The 27,103-nt window shown below is 40.1% G+C and overlaps 1 protein-coding gene and 1 long non-coding RNA gene across 5 annotated transcripts in view; one reads left to right on the top strand and one right to left on the bottom strand.

The window, feature by feature from the left end:
• DACH2 (dachshund family transcription factor 2) overlaps positions 1 to 20,084 on the top strand; it is a 283,298-nt gene extending 263,214 nt beyond the window's left edge. The window contains exons 8-12 of one of the 4 annotated variants that reach the window (XM_057425136.1): positions 1,657 to 1,802; positions 2,316 to 2,463; positions 6,470 to 6,613; positions 9,645 to 9,715; positions 19,213 to 20,084. In XM_057425136.1, the coding sequence (XP_057281119.1) occupies positions 1,657 to 1,802; positions 2,316 to 2,463; positions 6,470 to 6,613; positions 9,645 to 9,715; positions 19,213 to 19,269 (566 nt within the window). In that variant the 3' untranslated portion in view covers positions 19,270 to 20,084. The remainder of the gene's footprint in view (positions 1 to 1,656; positions 1,803 to 2,315; positions 2,464 to 6,469; positions 6,614 to 9,644; positions 9,716 to 19,212) is intronic. The other 3 variants (XM_057425138.1, XM_057425139.1, XM_057425137.1) reach the window with 3 other exon arrangements.
• On the bottom strand, positions 4,940 to 11,069 carry LOC130607750 (uncharacterized). The gene is made up of 2 exons (XR_008974325.1): positions 11,000 to 11,069; positions 4,940 to 5,213 (listed from the first exon to the last, which is right to left on the bottom strand). It is a non-coding gene; the product is annotated as an uncharacterized LOC130607750 (long non-coding RNA).
• Positions 20,085 to 27,103: the final 7,019 nt, after the last annotated feature.

The raw sequence follows: 27,103 nt of genomic DNA on the forward strand, positions 1-27,103 counted from the left end.
AATGGATCATTTAAATTACATGAACACAGCTCTAAAACGAGAGCTACAAAGACGTGTAGAGGTTACTGGCTTTTGTTGTTATTAGTCCTGAAGAATCATGATGAAGATGCTCCATTTAATGAACTCGCATAGTGAAAACAAAATACTCCCTAAGCGGTGATTTCAAAGAATACTTGAACCTGTGAATGCTCCTAGTTCCTTGTCAGTAGGTAATGCTTTAGAAACACAGCAGAAAGTGCTGCTCCTGGAGTTTGTGAAGCATTGTTGGGGGGACACGGCAGTGCCGTTCACTGTCAGACTCTTGGGTTTTTTAGGCAAGGGAGGGGGCCTTTTCAATACGCTGTGGTCTAATTGTAAATCCTGCCTTTAATGTGACCAAGACATTTGACAAATGAAACGATCATCAGGACTGGCTGTGCAGTTTTCCTGAAAAAACCCATGAGTCATGAACTTGCAGCCAATACATTGGTTGCAGGCTTTACTAAAAAGCAGTTGCCAAGAAAATATTCCTCATGATTTCTGCAGGTGCACGAACATAACAGAGAGAGACTGGATTTCCCTGGAATATTACACAGGAATATTTTTTTTACATTTCACAGTAAAAGAAATGTAGAGTTTGGCTTTAAAGGCTGTTAGATTTTAGTTTTGTGGTTTTCAGCTTTAAATGAATACATGGGGAAAACACGCTCATTAGGGATCTGAGAGGAGGAGATTCTTTACTGTCCTAAAATAATTAAAACTATCCTGTTCAGAAATATGACTTCCTTGGTGATAGTACTGATTCCTTACAAAATTTAAAGGATTTTTTGAAAAATATTTACTAATACTGCTGCTTCATTATGAATACATACTTGTACTGTGTGTGCACGGCTTGCTCTATAGCAACATGATTGGTTTGAAACTGCAAGTAAAGGGGAAGCCAGCAGGTCCCCATTCTGCAGTTTGGAAGAAACGCATGAATCTAGGTCCGTGCAGCAAGCCGCAGGAACAAGGCCCTGTGCTGGTTGCCCTCTCCTTCCTGGCTGCTTTGTGGCCTCCCCACCCCACCCAGCTCTCTCAATACCTCTGCTACAGAAACTCAGCAAAGCACCCTGGCTACTGCATGTGACGGGAGAGGCTGACAGCAGCACCCTACTTGTTAAGAGAACCTGCACTGACGCTTCACTGACAACGTGAAGCTGGTGCTAGCTAAGCAGGAGGAAATGACTCAGTGGTGATTACTGACTGCTGCCTATGGGAAGGACAACATTAAAGGAATAAAGAGATGTGATGCACTTCTTGATTAGAATTTTGTCAAGGTTATAGCAACAAAAAAATGCGCATCACAGAATGGCAAACATGACAGAATGAAGAAAGGTCATTCAGGCTTAATGAACTGTGTAACACTGTTGTAATCCTGTAGTATAATTTGTAGAATTTGAGATATAGTAGACTATTACAGCTGTGTTGTACCCGTCACTACAGTTATTATTGTTCTGTACTATTTTGCAATCTTACTTTAGCAACAAGCACAGCTGCCCAAGAATGGAAACAGTGTCAGTTGTACTAATGCGTTTGTATTTTGACTTCCAGGTAAATGGAATGCTAGTTTTTAGAAGTTACATTTACCTATATTTCTAATGCTTTCTGATGTTGCTTTTAAACCTGTCTTTACAGAAGAGGTCCAAATTGCCATTCCAATAATGAAACCAACCTTAGATAAAGTCCAACTGGCTGGACAAGCCTTGCCTCCTGGATTTCCGGCGCCATTTCTTTTTGCTGATGGTCTTTCATCAGTAGAAACACTATTAACCAACATTCAGGTAAATTATTCTCTACAGGGCTAGGCTATGTCATGATAGATAAAATGTGTTTCGGTTTTAGTCTCTTTTTTAAAGTTTCAGAAACTTATTTTGTATCTGCAATTTCTTCTGTTTAATGTAATGCGTAGGTTTCTACTATCTGGCATTATTGATCGTGAAAGGGTTTCATACATTTTCTTTTTGACTTAATAGTTGGTAATAATGGTCATATTAAAATGCACCAGTCTCATTATTCCTCCTTTGCTTCTCCTTGCAGTTGACTGAGGTCAGCAATGATACGGCACTAAGTTTGTAATAAACCACATTGGTAGGATGACTTAGCAAAAGCTATACTGAATGATTCCACACCACAAAATTGCTCATTTATAATATTTAGCTACTTCAAATGCCCAGTTGGGTTCCGGGTCTACAGGTTTCTGCATTAAATTTTTCTGTTTTCCTAGAGGGTGTAAAAGAAACAAATGGATAAATGTTGTCAGGTGTTTTCAGGTCTTACATTTGTGTGTGTTTTAGGGCCTACTGAAAGTGGCTGTGGACAATGCAAGAGTCCAGGAAAAGCAGATACAGCAGGAAAAGAAAGAGTTAAAGATGGAGCTTTGTAGAGAGAGAGAATTAAGAGAGAGCTTGGAAAGGCAACTCACAGCTGAGCTGCAAAGCAGAGGTGAGTGAATGAAAAATTGAGTTTAGATATCTATTAAATGTATAACCCTTTGGCATTTCCAGCTGGAGCTATGAGGACTCGGAGTTAACTGACATTCATACTTCAGTGTAAGGCAGCAGTGGACTAGCACTGCTAATGAAAGATTTAAATTTAATAAAAACAGAATGAAGCACACTTTTCTGTAAGCAGACGGAGTAGCGGCTGAAGGATTATTTCCTGGAGGGCAACTGGCCACAGAGAGTTTTGGCAGGTTCTGTTCAGGAAAGCTGATTCGGCTTCGTGGCTTTCAGATGCATTATTACCCCTCTGCCTATGTATTCCCAGCCCGATTTCTTCATCTGACAGCTTTAATTTCTTTTGTTTTCTGCTATTATCCTCCAAGCACTGAAAATCAGTCTTACTGTGAGAAAGAGAGTTATGTCTGCAATTTGGGTATGTAGGTGATTTTTTTTTTCATTACCTTACTACTTACCTAGCCCCCATTCCTGCAGTTTAGCTGCTAGTCAGCTAGTTTGTCCTATGGATAACTTTAGTGCAACAAAATAGAACTGCAAGAAATTGCCTGCCCAAGTGCAAGAGCTGAAGCAAGTAGCCCTGGGTACTTTTTTTTTCCATTAGGAAAGTATGGTACAATAGCACTCTCCCTATGGGGACTTCTAAAACAAAACCATGACTGTTTAGAAGGTTTTGATAATAACAGGCAATTAAATTGGTAAATCTGAATCTTTCGCTGTGATATTGCAACAAAGAGAGTGTTCTTTTTAAAATTCAAATCTGCATCTGAAAGAGAGGAAGAGTTCTTCATGTGCTAAAAGCTACTTCTAGATTACACCCATGAAATCAGAAAGACAGAACTAGGTAAGACCAGAAAGGTAGGTGCAAGTACTACCTTCTTGTGCGGTTTGAATTGGAATTAAACATGGAGAGTAGAGCTGTCTGCAGTGCCACGGCTTGGTAAGAGGCCACAAAGAAGGGCACTTCTGGGTCAAGTTGTGAAGGGTCAGTAAATACTACTGAAGTTGCTAAATTGGAAGTGGGTGTACAGAAATGTTGCGTCACCCCAACTGAGTGTGGATGAGACTGCTGTATTTCTTTAAAACAAAACTCACCTCCCTGTAGGCAGAAAGCACACTGTGCACCTCCTGAGTCACATTTAAATCAACAAAAGCCATAAGCTATTCACAGACTCTGTTGGCTTCTGGCTCAAAAGACGATTTCACCAATAATCGATATCCTTAGCACTGTTTGTTTTTCAGGTCATCACCACATGCACTTCTGTATTACTATGGAAAGTCAAAGATAGGCTACATGCAAGATGCTCAATTTTCCAGAGTTATGTTGTACAGATCACATTTTGAAATTCATCATTTATTAAGTCTCCCAGAGATTTCCCATGTAATGGTATCCCTTTTTTTTTGACTTTTTCTCCACCCTCCCTCCCTCTCCCCCCAACTGGAGCATTCCCAAATTGAGAAGGATTTTTACAAGTCAATAAGAATTCAGATGAATAAAAAAATCACAGAAGTCACCAAAATTTATGTAAATACTGTGGATTTCCCCAGAATTTTTACAGATGTTTAAGTCAATTTTCTAATGATGTTTTGTGGTTTGAAATTCTCAGATATCTAATATACAGGAGAAGCATATCAATAAAAGGGGTTGCAAAATACTGCTTGTATAAATTCAACTTTCATTTTAACGATACTTGTGAGCAGTGTTTGCCACAGTGTGTGCACTAGCAAACTTGACTCAAATGGGTGGTAGTTTTAAAAGACCATTTATATTTAAGCTTAGATTCTTTCTGGTCTGTTAATTTTAGTTACCTTTTCTAGTGCCATCGTTTCTCCATTTGTTTGATTCCATAATGAATCCATGGGATTAAGTATGGCTGTGAGGATTTGACAATGCATGTGAATCAAAGCAGCACAATGCAGAGGCATTCTCCAACCCTCTGCATGAGCTGAGATGGGTTGTAGGAAGGTAGCACATTTATATGAGCTGGGGTGTGCTATGGGAGTTGTCTTTGACCCCTTCCAGGGCTTGCTAACATTGTTCTCCAGATGGTTCCGAGATGGTACATGGGCATCAGCCTCTGGTCCAGCTAATCTTCCTTATGCCAACCAGGTGTGTCAGCTGATTGCAGGTTTCCTGAAACAAAAGCTGTATCCAGGAGGGGAGTATTTCCTGGCTCCAGCAGAAGTGTGGAGATGGGCCTGTGGAGATTCTACCAAGCAGTTTAAACCAGGAAAGAGAGGTCATACAACGAAGAGACAGAGGATAGTGTTCTTGCAGCACTGGTGAAAAAACAAGTGTAAGAGCCCATTAAAGATAGTTTAATAGGGGTAATAAGGACAGGAAGGAGCACAGGAAAGGTTGTGGTTGGCAGAGGTATATATTTGAGATGCGGTTCTGGCCCAAGTAATGGTGACCTGTTGCTGATGAGAAATAAGTTTAAATACAGGATTAAGATTCAGGGTTTGAAAAGGTAAAAGCTTAAAAGGTGCATTTTATTGCTCAAATTTATATAGATGAGGCAATACAATAGCCAATGTCAGCAGTTCACGATGAAGATATTGATCACATGCCTACAATTAATACTATGCGATTTTCTAGTTATAGTTTTAACTGTATTTATAGTTGGGTTTAAAACTGAGATTAGTCAGGAATACTTCTGTTTCCTGCCAGTTCTTATATAGGTGAACCAACGGCCTGTGTCTGAGTTTTGTCAAGATACTGTTTCTGCTTTCCATCTGTAAAAGAGAGAAGATACGACTGCAAAGTGCATTGTGGTCTACTGCTGTACAGGAGTTACTGCATCGGCACCTGTGTTAAGTCCAAACAGCCAGCTACTATTCAGGGGTTTATGGAGTGCTTTATTTAAAATGAGAAATTGCTGATGAAGATAATAACACTTCATTTACTTACCAATGTTACAGGCTTGTTTTCGGTCTGCCGTCTACCTGGGAAGTTCCCTCTTAATTTCTCTCTGAGATTCTCAACATTAGGACCAAAAACCCAATGCTTTTTTTGTTCATCTCCTTTGGCTTTCCATCTTTTTTCCTCCTAGTACTAGTGAAGTGCTTAAGTACTTATGTTACTCAGTACATACCCCTTCTCTACACATTTGATCTTTTATCTGAGTTATATACCGTCAGCTTCGCAATAGCCTTACACCTGACTTCCATCTTGGGCAGTGGTTCTTGGTATTTCAGTTATTTTCTTTCAAAATTAACCCAACTCCTCCTCCATTTTCACCAAAAAAAAGGACCTCATTCCATGAGATGTCTCTGTGTACCCTATTGGTACTGACATTTCAGATTCTCCAATACTGCATACAGACAGTTTGCCTGCAGAAGTACATTTATTTTCCATTTAATATTAGAAAACAAAAAAAAAGTTTAGTTTAAACTCTGAACATTCAGAAGACTTCCTCTATCCATGAGGAGTGGTCAGTGACGGCATAACCAGTGTGCTTGGATTATCTTTCTGAATAAAACTACTGGAGGAGGAGGGTGCATTATAAATCTCAACATTAAAGCAAAAGGTTAGAATGAAGGGTGAGAGATTTTATTTAATTTTGAGGATATACATTGCTGCTGTTCCTGGAAATTAGTTTAAGCCAATGATCTGCTCAACCTGGAATTGAGTCCAAATTGGTGAAGTCAAACATGAGCTGCCAGCCTGGCTCCAAGATGCTGAGGTTCTGGTCTGAAGACTGAAATCTGTGAGGCTGTTCCAAAGTGACAACAAGATTTAAGATTTTTAAGCAGATCTGAAGCCCCTTCAGATTGTTTCACTACAGGATATGGCTTGGGGGTTTTGTGGTTTTGTTTTTGGTTGGTTGGCATTTGTTGGTTTGGTTTGGGGTTTTTTAATATCAGATTCATGCCAGATTTTGGGGTTTTCCCAAGCTAGAACTGGGGCCATGAACATAAACTCATTTACTGTCTCCATTATGTATTAATTGTGCTTTAACAGCCATTCTTACAATATATTTACGTTTCAGCAACAATTCAGAAACGCTTGAAGAAAGAAAAGAAGGCAAAGAGAAAATTGCAGGAAGCCTTGGAATTTGAATCAAAGAGAAGAGAACAAGTGGAACAGGCACTTAAACAGGCCACATCAGGTGACGGTCTCAGGATGTTAAATGGTAATGTCTTAGTTGGCCTTTCACAGTTAGCTTAGAATGATGTTTAATTGAAAAAAAAAAATAAAATGATGCGCAAAGCAAATTGTAGAATAAAAACCTACAATCCTTTTCTGAAATAATGAAAAATCTATTTCAGGCCATGTGCTCCGGGTCATGAATTAAAAAAATAAGTAAGTCTGTAACTAGAGAAACAGACAGAGCAGTTTACACAGACCTGACAAGAAATGCTGAATACATTACCAGAGAAATCTGTTACAGTGCCAGCTAAGACAATGTGAAATTTGGTTCCTATAAGGTTCTCTGAACTCTTCTCTCCCAGCAGATTCATTTTTAGAACTGCTGAGCTTCATTTTAAAAGCCATTTGGCTGAACTTTGCTCAGCCTCAGGACCTATTAAGTTTGTTAAATATGTATCAGCTTTCAGAGCTGACTAGGTTTTGAATACTTCCCAAATACTCTTGTGAAACAAAACCAAATCAGTTCATCTCCTAAACAGTGATCATGTTTTGGGTAGTGGGAGGAATTGCCTCCCTTGCTTAAGATGGTTCTGGCCAAAGTTTAGAGCTTTGGCTTGAATATTTAAGATGAACATAGTTGAGTGTTAGTTAATTTCAGGTTCTGTAGCTAAGGTTTAGGCTGTGCATCCCTACGTGGAAGCCTCTGCAGAGGCTCATGAATCAGGGTTACGTTCAATTTGTATCTGGTGTAGTCTTTACGTTATCTTTGTGCCGCCTACTGTGGGCACTGCCAGTAACTGAGCCTTGGTAACATAAGCAGACTGCAAAATCTGCCTGAACTGCTGAGTAAAAATAATGAGTTTAACTTGTCTTGAGTTCTCAGTTGTGAGGGCTACCCAGACTGTTTTTTAAAGTTACAGCCAGCCTGTTTACATGAACTGCCATCACAACACTCCACAATGGACTGCAAGTTGTGATTTATCTAGAGCACCTAAGAGATATAAACTCTTTAAGTACAAGAGCAGCAGCTTTCAGAGGCATTCTCATCTGCTGGGTTTTATAGTCCAGCATATCACTATAACCAGGAACTGGCTGGCTTTTCTGATGTACAGAGGGGAAGCAGTGGTGATTCCAGCATGGATGTACAGCTTGCTGTTGCACCGTGGTCAGGGACATTGACCCAAGGGAGAATGGATGGACAGAGCCAGCAGAAACCTTTTCCACTGCCTCCCCTGGGTCAGGAAAATGCCCAGGTTGCATCCCACAGACACAGCCATCACCACAAGATGAATGTCAGAAAAAAACAAACCTAAATCCTGATGTTCTGTAAGGTCATTCACCCAGACTCTGCCATTGCTGGTAAGCACCTTCTGCTTGCACAACAGTTAGGAGTACTCAACAGTTCTGGGAGCCACAAATTAAGGGGTACCAACATGCCAGCAATGTGATTAACAGATCTTTACATCTGCTATTGTGGGCCTGGCTGCTAGTGGTTTGATTTGCAGGCACACTCAGGTAGTCATATATATGTTAGTGCCTGCAAGAAGCTGATATTTACATGCTAATCTGATTGCACATGCAAATCAGGTAGCTCATTAGCATCTTAATCCACAATTTAATTGCAGGTACAATTTTATGACAACAAAATGTGAAGGGCTATTCTGAATATTTTTAATTTAAGTCTGACAGTCTGTCTCATTTAACAGATGCTGTTACTAGTTACAGATGACTTTGTAAATTTTTGTATATACAACATGTACTCTAAAACGTTTGAAAAGAAAGAACCTTTTTGGATTAATAGATCAGTGCCCTGAACTTCCCTTCAAAACAAACAGGAATCTGGATAAGGAAAGACCTATCTAATAGCAGTCAATTTTATAAGAAAAAATCATATACATCAAAATATTATTTATTTGGTCATATGTATTTGTAGGCTGTATGCGCATACATCACATATATTTCGTTTACACATTACATATTACTAAATTATAAACTCATATTACTCTTCTGTGCATGGACTATGCTTTTAATGGGTTGCCCTGCTTTGGCATAGAGTCCAGTGAGGCTGTAGGGTGACCAGCAAAATATCATCTTTGTGATGAGTATTGACATTCCAACTGCGGGGATCTGAGAAAGCAATAGTACAGTTATCCTCTACTGGAGAAAGTCCAGAACAGGCTTCTACACAGAAAAATTTCAGGCAGCTCCCTTTCAGGTGTGGGATTTTTCTTGCTATAATTCTAAGGGCCATATGATACGGGAAGCAGAAGTTTCTCCAGGATTTGAGGTGTCATGGATTCAAATCACATACCCTTCATGCTAATCGTTGCTGGCACAAGGTGGATAATGGCATCTGTTACCATAACACCCTAGGGTGTTTGAGCCCCCACCCCCAGCCTGGAAGATGGTGCGTATAGAGGTATTACCAGTATGAAATTAAATAGTCCAAAAGTGCGTATCATCATGAGACTCTTTCTCAATTTGGAAAAAAAGCCACAATCCATTTTGGAAAGCTCTTCTCAGAAATCTGGAAATAGTTCACATAATATCACATACGTAGTTTTGCTTTGGGTGATAACGCTTGCTTACAGCATCCTGAGGTGAGTCTTTTAAATGCAGTTTGCACAGTCCTGTTCTGTACAAAGTGATACGCACATGTGCAAACGCAAACGTGTTGACTGGCACTGGCTATACTCTAAATCTGTACATTGCAGGTACATTGCTAGGAGAGTCAGTGTAGTTTAATGTCACCCCAGTTCAATTTTAACTTTTATTTTTCATCTGTCAGATGCCCTCATTCTCCAAGCAAATTTTACAGACATATTAAAATCACGTGTTGGTTATTATCTGATCATCAGACAAATGTGAAGCACGTTAAAAATAATTCACTGTGAGACCAGTAATGTTTGCACATTTTGGGAACGATTTACTACTGAAAATTCTATGAAGACCAAATGTTTTATGCAAGACTGTGTAACTTGGAGATCACCCTAGTTTGCTATAAATATTTTTCTAAAGATGCATGAGAGGAGGGCAAAGGGGAATGCATTAATCTTCAGTGTCATGTCTTTCAGATGCTGGAATCCCAGATATGGAAATAGAACACAACGGAACCCAACATGACAGTGCAGCGATGCAAGGTGCAGTATGTACCACATCCCATCACTTACTTGTTTACCACGAGCCAAATTAAAAATGTAACAAAATGCAGAACAGCTTTTGTCTCCATTTTCCTGCTTTAAGATAAATGTAGATTACACAATTTAATTTTGTCTTCCTTTTCAGTACAGAAAAACTTAGGAAGATCAAGATCAGAAAGTAACTGTTTAAACAGAGATGTTGGAAAGCTGTATTTAGCTATCAGATACGTGCACTAAGTTCAAAAGTGGTTTTACATGCTTTTTTTTAATACTTTTTTAATATTTTACCTCTGATCCGTACCAGCCTACAAAGATCACAGGTGTTTTCAAAAACTGCATAACCTGTAGGAGGAAAAGGAAAGTCGTCTTCAGATTAGGAGCAATTACACAGTGCTCCATTTCCCTCGCTGTTCGGTGACTGTAAATACAGTTTGTATTGTTTGAGTGCTTCCCAAGGAACAGTAAGTGCATTCTGGCTGTAGGCTTGTGAAGTGAGGGAGCTGTGTGATCATCACTTAAGGGAGGGAGATACAGAGATCTTCAGGGTTATTTCCATTGCCATTGGAAGGCTGTTTGAGACAGGCAGAAAATCCATAGTCACCTCTGATAAAATATGGTGTCATTTGAACAGAGAAATTCTCTGACTTCGGCAAAAAAACAGTTTCATAGTGTTGGTTTTCTATAAAACCAACCTTCTCCCTTCAATTCTGTGCTGTATTCATGACACACCATTCAGTTCTGCACCAGCTATTCCAGCAGCCTGGAAACTGCTGCCCATTTCAGTGCTGTTCCACTGAACAGCTGGTTCCCAGAGCCCTTCTACACCCCAGGTAATGGGAATGTGCAAAAATGATGTGTGTCAAAGGAACTAGAGACAGTCCCCTTAAGTGTGGGGAGGACTGCAATGCAGTTAGAGATACGAACCTAATTTACAGCATTTCTCAACTGTTAAAGGCTCGACTTTGCATACCTCTGCTATGCATCTGTCATCCATCTGTCATCTATACGGGAAAGCTTTCAAATATTTTTACTGCTGTCTCTTTTTGTGATTTTAGGTTCATATGCTATGTATTTCAAAGAAGGAGAATCACAGCTTTATTGTAGTGCATATATATACATACAACATATGTGTGTATATATGTGTACACATATGATTAGAGCTGTGCTCTAAATATTGCAATTGGAAAAGTGTTACTGCCAGAAATAGTCAAAATATTGGATAAGCACTGACACATGTATTTAAATTTGACAAGCAAAATATTTGTAACATTTCTATCTGTTAATGATACCTGCTGGGAGGAGTGCTCAGTGCTCTTCCAGAAAGATCCCAAGAGTCAAAGGTGCCTCTAGACAGAATCTAGTAAAAAAATTACAATTTTCAGTTGGGGGAAAAAAGTTACAGTTGGCTCAAATCCCATCAAAAATGATCATGAAAAACTGTGGAAAGTGATGCATGGCCGCTTCTGACAACCATTTACTTACTAGAATGAATTAAGAAAACTTTCTTATATTTCTGTAGTCTATTGATATAACAGAAAACCTTGTGATTTTATGATTTTTATTTCAGGTTTGGGTTGGTCTGTGGTTTTTTTAATCTTGTCCCAGCTACATCATTCTTTAGTTTTAACAGGCTTTGGATAATGTAGTTCTTGTCCAGATTAAAAGCCTGAACAAAGGGAGAAGTGGCTCTCCACTGAGCTCAGTATCTCTGGGCCTGGTGCCTGCTACAAAAGCAGAATGTGACTTATGCTGTAGGAGTTGAAAACCTGCCCTGTGCTCTTCAGTGGCAAAGCACCTCTTGGCTTCATCACCACGATGAAGGACAGCGTATGCTGACTTCAGTGAGAGTTTTGCTGTGGTAATCTTGTTCACATGCAAATGTGTGATGAGTTTAGCCTGTTTTCCACAGAGCACTCTCCGCTGATAAAAAGACTTGTGAAGAGCTTTCCGTAGAGCTTGTTTAGATTTCAAAGTGTTTCTGTCCTGTAGCACCACCCCTTTCATTTTTATTTGTGCTGATACTGTAGTATCTTCTTACTCTTTTCCTTTGATTATAGTTTTTGTACTTGACTGCTACTATTTCACTACTGTCGTTAACAATTTGAGCACACTCCCTCCTTGCCTCCTTCATTTGCTGCCTTTGTTTTTTGGGCCCTTTGAGGAGGAAGGGTCAAAACACATGTCCCTCATACAAAGCTGTTTCCTAGCTTCCAAAATCTATCTCTGTTGCACAGAAAAAAACTTTAGCATCAATGCAGACCTTTCTTTTTCTGTTGTCAATAGCTCTGCTGGACAGAAATCTATCATTCACACAGTGCCTTTCCTTTGAAATTCAATTAGTTTCACTGCCAGTATCTCCTTAAGATGGTTTAAAGGAAAATTACAAAAATGCTGCACAGCCACCTTTCACAGTGATTAAGTCGTATCATATTTTATGCTCATTTCTTAAAATGATTTTATTAACACAAGCTGTTCATGTACTAGGATTCTGATCTGCATTATAAATCTCTTCCATTTAGTTGACTCATTTTCTCTCTTCTTTGTATATTAATTGAACAGAAATTCTGTGTAGATGAGACTTAAAAAGTTTCTGAACTTTACAGTCTAATACCTGCATCCTCTGTATACCTGAGCTTTTAGTCCAGCAGAGCTTGAGCTGATAGAAGCTTTTAGCTGACAAAATAGGAAGTTAATAGTTGCTGTGGTTATAGAGCCCCCTGCGTAGCTGAGTGGTGCAGGAGGGTGATGCACGCACACCGATACCCTCCTGGTGCTACCTCCATCACTCACTTGTGGGCCAGCAAGATAGTGCATCAACCATTTTATCAGCCAATCTCTGTTTCACATAAAATAAACATACTGGGTGTCATTAAGTGCACCTTCAGATCGATGATTTTTGCAAATGACATTCAAGTACCATTCGAGTAGTGCATTTTTGCTGATAAAAGCAAATTAAATTAGCACAACTACAAGTGTGCTGATAAAAACTAAAACTGAACAGCAGCGCCATTAGCTAACAAAGTAATATTTTCTCTTTACTGCTTTCTGCCATTTAGTTATTATCCTATTGGAAATCTAATTATAATCCTTTTACTCCCTAGTCAAACTTCACAGTTTTTGCAAGCTTAGCACTGACAAGTGATTTCATTACATTTGATTGCCCGCGCCCAGATTGACTTAACTTCACTCCGAGACCTAAAAGCCCTCTCAGTTTCTCAGATTCCCTGTTTGCACATTACAGCAACAGCTCCTTTAATTAATTAGCATGAACAGCAGTAACATGAACTGCTGAACAGAAAATAACATCATTTTATGATCGCAGGGAGACTTCTCCTTTTGCATGTTTATACCTTAGTTAACTTTTGTATTACTATATTTCATTGTTAGGGGATATTGGAACAATCAGCAAAGCAATGTTAGCTTAAATTTCTAAAAAATAGATGTTACCATAATACTTGATGATGATGATTTACAAAAACTCCAGATTTCAAGGAGGAGGCAGCAGCACAAGCAGACTGACCTTCCGGGGGTGAAAATGCGGTTCAAAGGAAACGTGGTTCACTGAACCTGCAACAAGAGGGGGACCCAGGGCGGCTGCTGCTGCTTTTGTTTGTGAAATAACCTGGCAGAGATTTAGCACAAAAACTCTCAGCAACCATGAATAACTCGTTATTTTCCTCTGTTTGCCAAAGATGAGGGACTGCTGCAGTTTGCAACATATTTGGGGTTCTATTATTTAGAAAACGGGGCTATACTTTTTCAATATTACGGTATAACCTGTCAGTTTTCAAATACAGCCTGTGGTAAAAAGGGGAAAGGCGGACAGAAGAGAGAAGGGTAGTGTTTTTTAAGAGGTTTAACAACTTTGTTACTGTATCAAATGATACCTCCAAATTCTGCAATCCACTGAAACCAACCACACCACTGAATTTCAGAGTACTCTAGAATTGTAAGAGACAAATTCAGCAAGCTTGGAAATCACAGTTGCTATTGTCTTGGTCTTGCTTTCATTGAAAAAATTGTTCAGGCACTTAGAATTTGACGTAAGAAAAGACCAGAGCACTGTGATTAGAACTCTCTGAGATTAAACTAACCAGTCGTGGAATTTTCCTTGAAAGCAAGTGAATTCTTTGCTGTCTCTTTTGCTTGGATTTTAGGCCTTCTTCCTCCCATCCTGCTCTGAATTACAAAATCTCTACTAGTTTCTGTACTGTCTTATATTGCAGTGTTTCTAGAAAACCTCCTTTGAAGTTTGTGTGCCATTACCAGACTGTGTATCCACGTGCACACTGGCCATGCACTGCTGAAAGCCCTTGTGTTAGCTGCTTCACCGCTAAAAAGGTCCTCTACAACTCATCGTGAGATATCTGCGCTGACTGCATGGCTCACCTGCTGGTGATGCAAATGTGAAACGTTTAAACATTATGCTTTAAAACCAAGAGTATCGCTGATGTTGGTCACAGTGTTAGTTCTGCTTTTGGCACACAGTGTTTTTCTGACTCTCTCCCTCTCTTGTAAGCCCATACACACACGTGTGAGGGAGGAAGCTGAGATTTTGTAATTTACTGGAAACAAAAGGTGGGTAAAGGTTTCTCCAGGAGACCACTGAATGTGAAGTCCATACTTTTCTCTTCTTACAAAGGGCTAAATCATTTATTCAGTAATTCAGAGTCAGTAGGCTTGAGTATTTCCTAAGCAGGAACCACTATGTTAGCGCCCTGTCTGTTCACACAGACAGTGGCATTCCAGCATCTGCATAGTTTGTATTCAGTGAACATATTCTTGTCCTTGGCTGTTGTTACTTATTAGAAATCCTGATTTCTGCACAAGATTTCAGGTCTGTTAACACGGATGTGGAAGTACTTGACAGAAGTGACTCAGTAGTCCTAAACACAAGAAAAGAAGGGAAGGAACCCCAGAGGCAGTGTGCTGCTCTGAAGGGCCCAGTGCCACAGCCCAGCCTGCTGTGAGAGGAGGGGGAGGCAGCTCAGCCATCACTAGGCATCAGGGACTGCAGAGGTGGAAGAGAGGCAGTAGGAAAGAGCGATGGATTAAAAGACAGCAAACCAAACTTAGTTAGTACAGAAGCAGCAGTCACTGTTCACAGGCTTCTGTGAGTCTAGAGGAAACGGCCCTGCTCATGGGGTGGTGTTTTCTTCTCTTTCACTGCTCAGTTTGGAAAACAGGTAAAGGACGGGAAGAGTTTCACTGCACACAACTAATAGCAAAGAAGTCAGTTCTACTCACTGTTGCCATTCTGCTGAGGGACAAGCCCAAAGCCACAGGAACTGCTGCAAGCCAGGTCTTTTTTTTTTTTCCCCACGGAAGTGAAGGTATCCATAGCTGTGTTTGTCGGAATCGCTGTGGTCCTTAACCCCACAGAGGGGCCTGGGTGCAGCCTCCTTCTGGACCAGCCAGCAGTCCTCACCAAGAGGTGAAGGGAAAAAGGAGTTTTGAGGGATGTCAGCCACAGGAGAAGGGAACTGTTTTCTGATTTTTCTTTCTGCAAAATAAGAGACTGCTTCAGACTAATTAGCCCCAGCTTTATAAGTCAGATTTATTGTTATGGCATTGATTTTCCATGTGCTGCTGCATCCTGAGCTTGGCATGGCTCTGATCTAACTGAAATGCTGACTCTGTATAGCTTAGGAAGGACAGAGATCAGCTTCTGCCCAGGACACCTGTGGTATCTTGTGAGACTCTGTAATTCAACCCCTCAAGTAGGAGCTGTGCGAAGCCTCCGAGAGTGCAGGTCTGGTGCTCTTGAGTCTGCAGAAACAACCCCCTCTGAGCTCCACCAAACTGCTATGCTAGCAGCTCCCCCAGCTCCTTCCTCTGAATGGGCAAAGGTTCATTTTATTTCATCTCTGCTGCCCATGATCTCTGCAGCACAGAGTGCTGGGGTTCATTTTCTGAATTGCATGAATAATTTACTGATAAAACAGATTTATCTTTGTTTCCTCACTATGTAGCAGATCCCAAATTTCCTTTCTCCAGTGACTTTCCCCTCCCAAGTTACCTGCACAGTCCCCAGCCATAGCCGTGTCGGCTGATGACAGCTGCCGGCTGTGCCACGGTGCTCCCCATGCAGGAGGGATTTGCACAGCAGCGTTACCAGGCACAGCGCTGCTGCGGGCTGTGAGGGTACACGTGCAGATCCTGGTTTAAAGTAGTTCTGTGGAAATACAGCTCCGTTACTGACTGAAAGGTGTTACAGACAAAGGCTCACAAAGGAGTCAGGAAGTTCAGGGGTGCTGGAGAGGCTGAAAAAAAAAGAAAAAGTGAATAATAAGCAGATGATAGTTCTTGCTTTTGGATTTGTCCTTTATACACACATTAAACCTTAAAAGACAGAGAAGAGCAATGATATTGTTGCTAGAAGAGTGTGCAGGAGATGGATGCTGGTCCCTGGACTAACAGCTCAGGAAAGACAACACCATCCTGAGGGAAAATTACAATTACTAACAAAGGCTCTGGCTCACTGAGAAACTGAGATCTTTACTTCTTTACTTGTCTTGTACGTTGTGAAGGGGAAAAACAATCCTTTCTAAATGTCTTGCTTATTAAGCCAGTCATGCATTTCACTGTAGGCTGTAAAGCAATATAACATGCACAGGGGGCTCATAAGCATATTTAGTGTTAGGGAATATCATTTATACAGTTTTTATATTGTCAATATTACCCCTAGAGAATGAAATTAGGCTTTAAACTACTGTAAATCTATGCTTTTGCTCACCTTTGTATAATTTCATTTTTTATTAGAATGAAGCCCACATAAATGAATATTTGATTAAGGGATAAACCTAATAAAAGAATACATTTATTGCACACAGATTTATTCAGATTTTTGCTATATAATACAGTAAAACACTATAAAATGGTATGTAGCTTGCAGTCAGCTACACTGAGGAGACGGTGAATATTCGTCAGGAAAGATTTGACAACATGGCATTGTCTTTTCTGTGTGTAAGTGGTAGCACAGATGCTCCTAACGTGCTCACTCCTCAGAGGTGGTTGCTGTATGACGTTGTTAATGGAGTTCAGTTTATTGCACAGCAACAAAAAAGTATTTTAATTTCTGGAGAATAACTGAGAGCTTTATAAGAAAGGGAATATTTAACTGTGAACTTTCTGTTTAGTGATCAGTAATACCTCCTGCGTGCTTGCACTCTGCTTGAGCTTTGGCATTTACTTTCTCTCTTCCAGGTATTCCAGATACTTCATTGGACTTTCCTTGAGAAATAAAGGGAATAGGAAGAAAACACTGAAACTTGTTCAAAGTTTAAGTAGTCCATGAGCCTGCAGCACCTTTGATGACCAACTCCCACCTTAGTTTGAAAAATAGTTTTTAAAATACAATAAAAATATCAATAATTAAATATCTCTTTATATTACTAACCAGTAGTGATTCCATTTTTTGTAGAGCGTTTCCTTGAGTGCACATCCGGATTCCTCCCCTCCTCTTTGCAGAGTCCTTGTAGCACACACAGCACAAACATGCTCTCCTGTGTGGTCTGTGCCTTAACTGCCCTTGTCTGTACAGATACCAAGTGTCAGACATGTATCAGAAGATGCAGCTGACGCCCAGTGCCCATTTGGATAGTGTCAAGTGCCTAATTTTTGCTTTCCATTGGTATTACACGGACTAGTGGGATCCCACCAGTGTAGGTGGCCAGGCCAGAGATGCCTTCATACGTCTGGGGAGCAGGTATTGGTTGGGTGCCCAGGACACGTTAGGCTCTGGGTAAATCTGTACATAGTGCCTGCAGGGGTGCTGCTGCTCACAAGACACACATTGTGGCAGAATGTCACTACAGAGACATGTAGTTCTGAGGGCAGCCATGCTGACCTGCAGATTCTGTCAGAATTAGAACTTTGATAGGGCCGGATCACCCACAGCCTGCAGTGGGAAGGAGTCTTGTGCAAATTCCCAGTAACCAGAAGGAAAAAATCTCCACAGTGCTCAGTATTTGCATTTCTGCTTTACCCCCTCCCCAGGCTTTCATATTTACCCCTCTAAGTTAAGTTTAAGGCAATAATTTTAATTAGCCAAAGGCCTGAAACTAATTTTAGTCCCTCCTTCGGAGGTTCCCATGCTCCCAACTGTTCCTCTGGAGATGTTATGGCCCTGGCTCTTCCGATCTTTATTCTTGTTTACATCCGAAATACATATTAAATCATCTCTGTTTGGAAAGTCTGAGCCTCCTTAAAACCATGAAACATTCAATTACTAATTAGCTGTTTCCTGTTCCTAATGAAGTGAACATGTCAGATTTGGATTAAAATTCAGCTACTGCTCTCCTCTGTTTATGGTTCCAGATGTTTTTGTTTTATCTAGGAGGTTACTTTGACAGCTACTGCTAAATGATAAATCACTCATATTATAGCTGAAATGCATTTTGAAATTGAAATGTGGAAACTTTGAGATTGCTCCAAGGATCAGTGTCAGTTAGCAGGTCAATACTTGTTCTCTCCATATGAGTGTTCAGTATTGGCATATGTAAAACAGTAATGGGAGAGATGTCAACATTATACAAAATGCTTCTCAATATTATCATTTTGCTATCATCTTCAAGATCAGTACTTGCGGGTGTAGCTGGGTGGATTCATGATTCATTGTATAATGAACAAGTATATGGATTTTTGTTAGCTTTAGTTTCTGTAGGCATTTCAATATGTATTTTTTTTCTGGGCTTAAGGTTGCTTAATGTGAAAAATCACAGTTGATAGGTACTATAACTAGAAATAACTTTATGAAGGAAATAAATGGCTTTCTACCGATTCCCTAAATAAGGAAAAATAATTTTAAAAGGAATGTGATGGTTTCTGAATGAAAGAACAGTTTTACAAGAAAAGAAAGATATTGATTTCCTTCTATTACATTTTTTAATGCAATGCAATTTTGGTTTAACACACTGCTCCCTAGAAGGTTTTGTGCATATACTAATGTCATGTTGTAAAGCTGATGGCATGTTATTCACTCTCTTATGGAGGCATGTAGTACAACACCGGCTGCCTCCCGGAAAAAAGGGAGGAAAATGAGTATTCCATTAAAATGCAAGTGCCATAAAGGGAGAAAATCCAACTCGGAGTATTTACAGCATCACCTCCACAGACGCTGCCGGGCAAGAAACTACTAGACTAGAACTAGTACTAGACTAGTTCCACACTAGTACTAGTTCTAGACTAGTATTACATTACTAGAAACGAAGCTGGTGGGTGTTCAGCCCAGCTGAGTGTCCCAACCTACACCCCTTGGTCAGGAGGACTGGGCCCTACTCCTTTCTCTGTGGACACACCTCCCAAGGGCTCGGCTGAGCTCTTCTCAGCTGCTGCGTCTCTTTCCATGGTGGCTGCTTTCTACCACTTGCAGATCTGATAATTTGGCTTCAGGGAATAGAAGCCCACAAACAAATGAGAAACCCACCTGAGCTTCAGTTAATTATAAAAGCATCACTTCGTAATTGACCTTTTTTCTTCTTCTTTTTTTTTTCCCCTCCAGAAAACAGAACATACATCAAACCTACTATTATGTACTGAAGGAAACACCTATTGTTGAAAAATGTGTAATGACCACTATTTGAAGACTGTATAGTTGATGAAAAACGTCCCTTCGCAACCTTTGATGCCTTCAGTACTGTGTGAAGAACAGGATTTGTAGCATGAAACTTGAAGGACAATTTCAAGCAATTTACTGTTGCTGCATCAAAAACTGCCGTGTTAGAAATACTGAGACTTTTTACAAGCTTACCATACCAAACCAAGCCTGTTGCAACAGATCATTTTTAGGTCCCCGGAGCTAGAAAGGAGTTTTAGTATTTTTAAGCACATACAGGAATTATTCCCCCTTTCCCCCCAAAAAAGAACTTTTTTTTTTTCTCTAAGGAGGTAGCTATTACTGTATAGCGATGGCACAATGATTTTAAGCCACAAAGGTCCTCACTGGCTGTACATCATACAAGTCCAGTTTATCACTGAAACTGTTCAACATGGAGCTGTTTCGATTGTGTTTATAAATTAAGCTTTGTTTACTGAAGCAGATACTCGATATATATTACGTTTTAAAAAGAAATGTGTGTACATTTTTTAAAAGAATGATGTAAAAATTGTCCTTTCATTAGATGACCAATTCAGAAGTGTGAGCTAAACCCTAACAGCTGACGTAATATGAGGATTATAATTGATGCTTTTTTTTATGCTCAGTTCAGCTTGGCTTTTGGTCTTTTAAGATGGAAAAATGAATATGCAGTAGAGTGTTAGATAATGGAAACTTTTAAGTATGGTTTCTCTGTTGTACCATATTAAGTTAAAGTACACATTCTTTGTTAAAAATGTTCTTGCTAAAAATACAGTATTAAAATTTTTTTTGTTTGACTTTGGAAATCTTCTAAGATTTTTTTTTCCTGTGAATTCCCATAGTTGCTGTACTGCTGCAAACCAGTATTTTGCACTATTAAAAATACTTGAAGAAATTAATAAAGAGGGTGGGTTGGTATTAAACATTTTCCTAATTATTTTATGTTCCAAATTCTGAACTTTGCAGCTGAAAGATTACTTTCTCACAGTCCATGACTGAAACCTGGTCTGAGTCAAGTGAAACTCAGTGATCGCCTGTTCCCTTCCTGCTGCCGTTCAGGGGTCAGCAGCACAGTGCTTATTTACCTGCCAACTCAGGCTCACATGTGCATTATGGTTACACACACCCTGAATTAAATCACTGTCACTTAAACAAGAAAACCCTCCTTTGAATAGGTCTATGGGAACTGTATTTCCTATGATGATGTATACTACATCTATGTCTATATGTACAGCATTGAAAAGTAAGTTCTTTTATCACTAGATTTTTTTTTCTGGTTAATGGACTTTTGCAGACATTAAAGTAGCTTCAAGCTATTCTGTGTAATATGGCAGAATGGAATCATCTGATTTTTCATTCTTAAATCTTTTAGCTTAACCAGAAGTCAGTTTCAGAAAACATGTTGGCCTCAGTTTAACAGGTGATCAAATTCATTATCAGAATAGTCTTCCAATATACAAGCATGGTTTATTCCATATAATTTTTATAGTAAGCATTCTAATAACTGCATTAGTCACACTGCCATTGATCAAAAATCAAAAATGGAATGACACAAAGAAACAGCTTTAGGTGTGTGAGTCCTCCTGCACTCTTAATAAAATCTGATGTGCATGTGAACCACTGCAGCATCTGAACTTAAATTCTACCTTAGGCTATTTATTAATTTCAGTTGCTGTTCCATCGGATTCTCTGAAATGAAGGCTGGACCATATTGAATATAATAGATACATAATATATATATAATATTCCTAAATCTTGTTTTTAAAGAGGACTTGAAACTGTCCTTGGGATACCACAGCATTTCTGACTGACCCAACTCTGCTACTGCTCCTGTGAATTCAGATTTTGAAGAGAGCTCTTTGGTGAGTTACCCAGGGTTGTGCACGCTGAAAGACTCACAGTAACTAAATGGTTCACTCTGTTGCAGTTTTGTCTTTCTCTTTAGTCTCCATAAAGGCTATTTTAGCATTTTTTTTCCCTCAGTGGCTGATGTACATTTCCTAAGGCTGCATTGATACCGTGTTGATGAGCACTTCATTGATTTCTAATTTGCCCTTCCCAGAATAGTTTGAAATGTCAAAGTCCTGGCAAATGAGATTTAGGAAACTGATAAACTTCAGAGACTGGATCTGCTGCTGAGTCCTTACTAGGGAGCTCCTGATGAATATTGACAAACCAAGACACTGGGGGTTTTGTGTGTCAGCTCACGCTGAGTGCACTTGTAACTAACACTTCATGATGGAGAAACGTATTCCAGCCAGAACAAGCAACAAGTTTGGCCAATTGCAAGTTAACAGTTCATGCAAAAATGTGGATGGGGGGGGAGGAGGGGATGTGTGTGTGTGTGTGTGTATTATTATTTTATTTTATTTCCTATCATCTTAAAAATTTTCCAAATGATGCCATTCTGCATAGGGACCTGGTGGTGAGTTACCATGACCCAAAACTTTTCCATAGCTGTTTCTGGCTGGTGAGTGTCCAGCCCATGGGCACAGACTGAACAGCAGTCACAAACATCCCCTGCCCACCCTACACGCAGCCAGGTGGGGGTTAGGGCTGGCAGGACATGGGTTTTTTTATCTCCATACAGAGTAAAAAGCCTCAGTGTAGACTTTGTCTGGTTCCAGGCACTGCAATTGAGCACAAAGGGTAAGAAAACAAGGAAATTGCTTTGATGTCATATTTTCTAGGTCTCTGCTGATCTTGTTATTCAAAGGTGAAAAAGAGGGGATTGTTCACTCAGAGAAGACAAGACTAAAGGAAGAATTAATTGTCTTTCATAGGTAAAAGTAAGCTGTAAGGAGCTGGAAAGTAACCAACCTTCCCTGTCCTCTGTGGTTCCATGCCCAGCGTAGGGCAGTGTGCGTTGCTTTCAGAAAGCTGCGTAACCCCATGATCTCATTCCTGCCTGGTGGTCCAGTACCCAGACACAGGCAATGGTGAGCTGGTAGCCCCAGAGGGACATCGCCTCTGAGTGGTTGGTTTTGGGGTTGGTTTTTTTCCAGATAAAGAAGCCTGAGAAGAGCAGGACTTAGGCTGTGCCTGTGCCCTCAGCACCTCCTAGAAGTGGCAGAGCAGATGGATGCTGCAAACCCGTTCCAGTGCAGTGCACAGGCTGCATGACACTCAGGTGGGGACAGGTGTTTGAAGGCTGGGGTGCCCTGCTGAGGCCGGGATGCAGCACCCACTGCCCCTCTGCAGTTGCCTCTGGGGTGGCTCCGGTTTCCTACAAAGCATCTCCTTGTTTGTGAATTGCTGCTGAAATGGTATTATGCCAGTGAAGTTGGTGTTAGCTGGACACAAGGTGATCTTGGCTAAATGCAGGTGAGTTAATGGAGGATATTCCAGCAATTTTATGAATCTTATATAATGCAGACCGGTATCATCATAAACAGAATCAATAGTGACCAATCTCTATTTAAAATCTGGATCTATAGTAATACACAGCAAGAACACTCTCCTTTGGAAATGCATGGCTGTGCATTAAAAGCTGAAGACAGGTTTAAGTAATTGCTAGCTACAAGTAAGTGGCCCATTAATGTATTTATTTACAGGATATTTTTGGTAACATAACACTATGTGGGCTAACTCGAATTGTTACAAATTGCCTTCATGGCCTCAGCTGAGCTCCACAAGGGCTCCTGTGCCCATGTGTGTGTGCACATGTGCATGGACTTGGCCCTAAGCTACAGACATTATAATTCCCTGCCTCGCTGGCCCTGGGCTGAGGATCTGTTACCTCTGGCAGTAATACCGGTAGAAAGCCTTCCTGCTTTCCCACTACATCCTGCCTGCGCCGCTGTGCCTTGCTGGAGTGAGGAGCAATGGAGAGGGAAAGGGATTTACAGATGGGTTTTTTAAAGCCAGGCACCATCATTTGTTAGACACACTGCAATTGTTTAGGCATTTGTAAAATCCCTATTAATAATTTTTACTTTAGTTCTGTCTACAAATAAGGGTGTCTTTGATGACTGGAGGCTGGAATGGAAGAGGAGGAAAAGGCATTTTTATAATGATGCATTTTGAGCTGTTACGAATACAGTTTTACATTTGTATATCAAAGAAATCAATTTAAATGAGCCAATTCAGTGGGAAGGTTTTGCTGTAATTGCTCACCTTTGTGCTCTCTCAAAGCGGCCCTCACTTCTTGATATGAATTCTGTGGGTAGTGTATCTGCCCAGCTAACTGCGGATGTTACCTGTAAGACAACCTAGCTCTGTGCCAACATGGCTGGGACAGCCTCTGTGTTTAATAAGGTCATTATCTTTAAAACCAACAATTTCAGACAGGTTAGGCCGTGCTTACCTGCTGCTCCTGGTAACACAGCAAGTGCCCAGTATGCTGGAATAAATTTTGGCTGGTCAAAGGAATGAAGGAGATGAAACATCCAGGGAAGTGACAAGTCCATATTCAATGATACAGAATTGGCCCATCACTAATTAATCATTGTGTGCTTCCGTCAGCCAACAGTGAGGCAGATGTACTTACAGTACCAGCGAGTCTGAAATAAGACAACAGATAGAAAATCTTTTTGAATTGTTAGGCAAAAGCATGATTTTGTCATAATAAAGTTTGCATCACAGTTCCTTCACAACAAACACTGCAATGCAATACATCTTCTATCAATGGGATTAAGAGTGCTTTCACAGTGCACAGCCTTACATAAACATCATGCATTGAGTGGTCGAGTGTCACAACAGCACGTTCATGTATGTGTGGCACCACGCTACAGACGCCGTTGGACGGTGCCAGGGGCTGTGCTGCTGGAGAGGCAAAGAAGTGGTTGGGGTCACAGTACATTGACCCTGTCTTTGGAGTGCTGAATACACTCACGAAGGGCCTGCATAGTTCTTGTTTTGGGATCTGGGCCTTGCCTGAAGCTTTAATCTTATTACCAAAACGCCACATGCCTAAACCGAATTGTTCCCCCTTCCACCAAAGTGGCCAAACAGAAAGGAAAAACCATTGGTATTAAATGAAACAAGATGAATTAGCTAAAAAGAGAAGACAGAATAAACAGGAATGAAAAATAAACTTTAATTTGCCCCAGTGCCACTAGGATTTGGCATTTAACTTTAATCGTATGTTTCACTCTGGATCAGGAAGAAATACCTGCTTCATGTTTCCCCTGCTGATTTTTGCCATTAGCAGAAAATATGTTTATTCCCAGAGCTGTGCTGCCATCAGTTGATGATGCTGGGGCACTTACAGAGATGTTTTAGCAGGAGAAATGATTTATCATTCATAACATTATTTTGAAACAAAATTTTTCTTTGTAGACCAGTTCAAAGCAATTCCATAGAAATTGTTGCATTCTCTCCCTTGATGTCAAGTGAGAGGGTGAGGGGGTAGAGGGCAACCACATCCCAAAAAGTAGGAAAGCAGAGAAGCAGCTGGTAACACGGGTAACAAGGAATAAAACCCCTATTGGATCTTTTTTTTTTAAACAGTTCTATAAAACTGGTGAAGACAGAAATGGTTCTTGGAGATCTCTGGTGTCGGATCAGCGCTTTGCATTTTATGTGAGCATTTACACCTGCACAAAGTAAGTATTTGATAGCATTTGGCAGCTGATTTATTAGTATTTGACACCTATATTACAATGTTGAAATGACTCTACAATGTGCAAAGCAGTGGAAAAAACACTGATTCCTTTCATGGCTTTTTCCTGGTAGTTTAATACCGAGATTCCATTCCAAAGGAAAAATTAATTCCTCACACCCTGATTGTAATTCTTTATTTGTTCTAATATGTGTTATGTTCAGCTCATACCAGCTTGGAAAAAAAAAGGGGGGGGAGGGAAGGGAGGGAAAGAGAAAAGCAAAAAGCAGTTGTGTTGAATTCACAGTCCTGATTCACAGGCGCTGGCTCTGAAACCAAATCAAAACCAGGCCACGCTCATAATACTGCAAGGAGTCACAGACGTCTGCTATTGTGATGAGAAACACTGCAGCGCTGAGACTCCTGATTTATAACAGAGCTGGTAAGTAAATTGTGTATTTTTTGATAGTTAACAGTTTTTCAAATAAACAGAAATTTTCACCAAATGGAAGTTCTGTTTTCACTGAAATTATTTTTGGTTTCTTCAAAGCAAACCCTCCAGAAACTCCAAAGCCATGGCCTTTCTTTTTCACTGTTTTGAAGATAGGCAGTAACGGAACTCTGTTCAGAATCCATGTAAGAAAGAAGGGATTGATCACTTTAATACTTCCAGGAATGTGCTGGACTTCGCAGGTTTAGCATTATTAAAATAGTTTCACTCAGTGGAAAAAAAAAAAGGAAAATCAATGTCAGCAATATCACCGTTGCATAAAGAGTTACCAGAGCTCTGAGTTTACAGAGAGAATAAAAGACCCTACACCCCTTCCTTCCCCCCGCCCCAGGAAATCAAGCCAAATAAGGAGGGTCACGAACGCAGTAAAAAGATAGTCAAATTTATGCTATACAATTTGTCGAGCCTGCAATTATTTGAAATGCAACTGCCAATGTTACGTGTTGACAGGATGTGATATCTTAATGAAAATAACAATACTGTTTGCTCATCTGGTACCAGCCCCATTTCGAAAAGAAAAGCCTCTCAGATTTCACACATCACAGTAGCTTTTCCAGCTAAAATAATGTGGTGGCTAGTGTAGCATGAATAAGTTAAATATCTGTGAAGTTCATGGACTGGTGAAGAGAGAGGACCAATTTGCCAGGCTCTGAATTACTGACAGACTGAATGACCCATGTCTAGTCTTGTCACGTTACTTTACATTGCACATTGTAACACAATCCAGCGGAACATAACCTGGGAAAAAAATTACTTCAGCGCTAGATTGCAAGATTTTCAAGGTTACAAGTGTTGGATTGTCATGGGACCCATATTTTCTAGATCAATTATAGTAGCCTTTCGCTGGCACCTATTGATAAGGTGAAGGAAGTAGCCGTTAGCCTTACCATCAGTCTGAATTAAACTCTCCCATGTTTACCAGGGTATATCTTTTGGTCTACACAACTTACAAAGAAATCAAAGCTCCTAATGCTCATTGCAGATGCCCTTTCTCTGTTCACAACACTGGTTTTACTTCCAGTTCCTCGCTCAGAGAAAGAGACAGCCTTAAATGGAAGTCAAAGGACGACAAAATGATTTACTTTGAAACAAGACAAAAATAGCATGATAGCTGTATCGGGCGGGGGGGGGGGAGAAAGAAACATAACTAAATGTTTATTTGATGTCACTTGCATCCACTAACGATAGCAAGAGGAAATAATTAACAGTATCATTTGCTCAGTCTCACGGAAGGATTGATTTTCAGTGGTAGTGGTTCCAGTATAGTGCACCCTAATACATAAGATTTTACTTATTTTATAGCTGTGATTTAGAAATAGAGAACTGATCAGGAGTCACTTGCTGGGATCGGTCTGCTTAGGAATTTTGAAAACTGAAGATGGAAAGATAATGAAGATAACATCAGCTGCTGCAAATGGGCTCTGGTTATTTTCGACTTAAGTTTTATCAGGAATTTGAACATGCCATCCCTTCCTGATGAACACATCCTCAGCCCATTAATGTCAATGAGAGTTATGCTTAAATGGCAGAGAGCAGATCTTTTAGCTGTGCATGTCCAGACTGACACACAGCCTGGAGTTCCGCGCCCCACTCAAACACAAGTTAATGAGGATTAACTTTGCACTCTATATTTCTATAAAAGTAATTTTTTAAATAGCGTAATGGATTAATATTTACTTGGCAGCCTTTGCATCATTTATTCTGGTTTCTATCTTACAGTCTTGTAAGATAGAGAGAAGTAAATATTTACTCACTCTTCATGC

Source organism: Pezoporus wallicus, unplaced genomic scaffold (assembly GCF_028554395.1).
Source record: "Pezoporus wallicus isolate ANWC-B61680 ecotype Strahan unplaced genomic scaffold, APGP_CSIRO_Pwel_v1 scaffold_6445, whole genome shotgun sequence".
In the NCBI taxonomy this organism is placed as follows: domain Eukaryota; kingdom Metazoa; phylum Chordata; class Aves; order Psittaciformes; family Psittacidae; genus Pezoporus; species Pezoporus wallicus.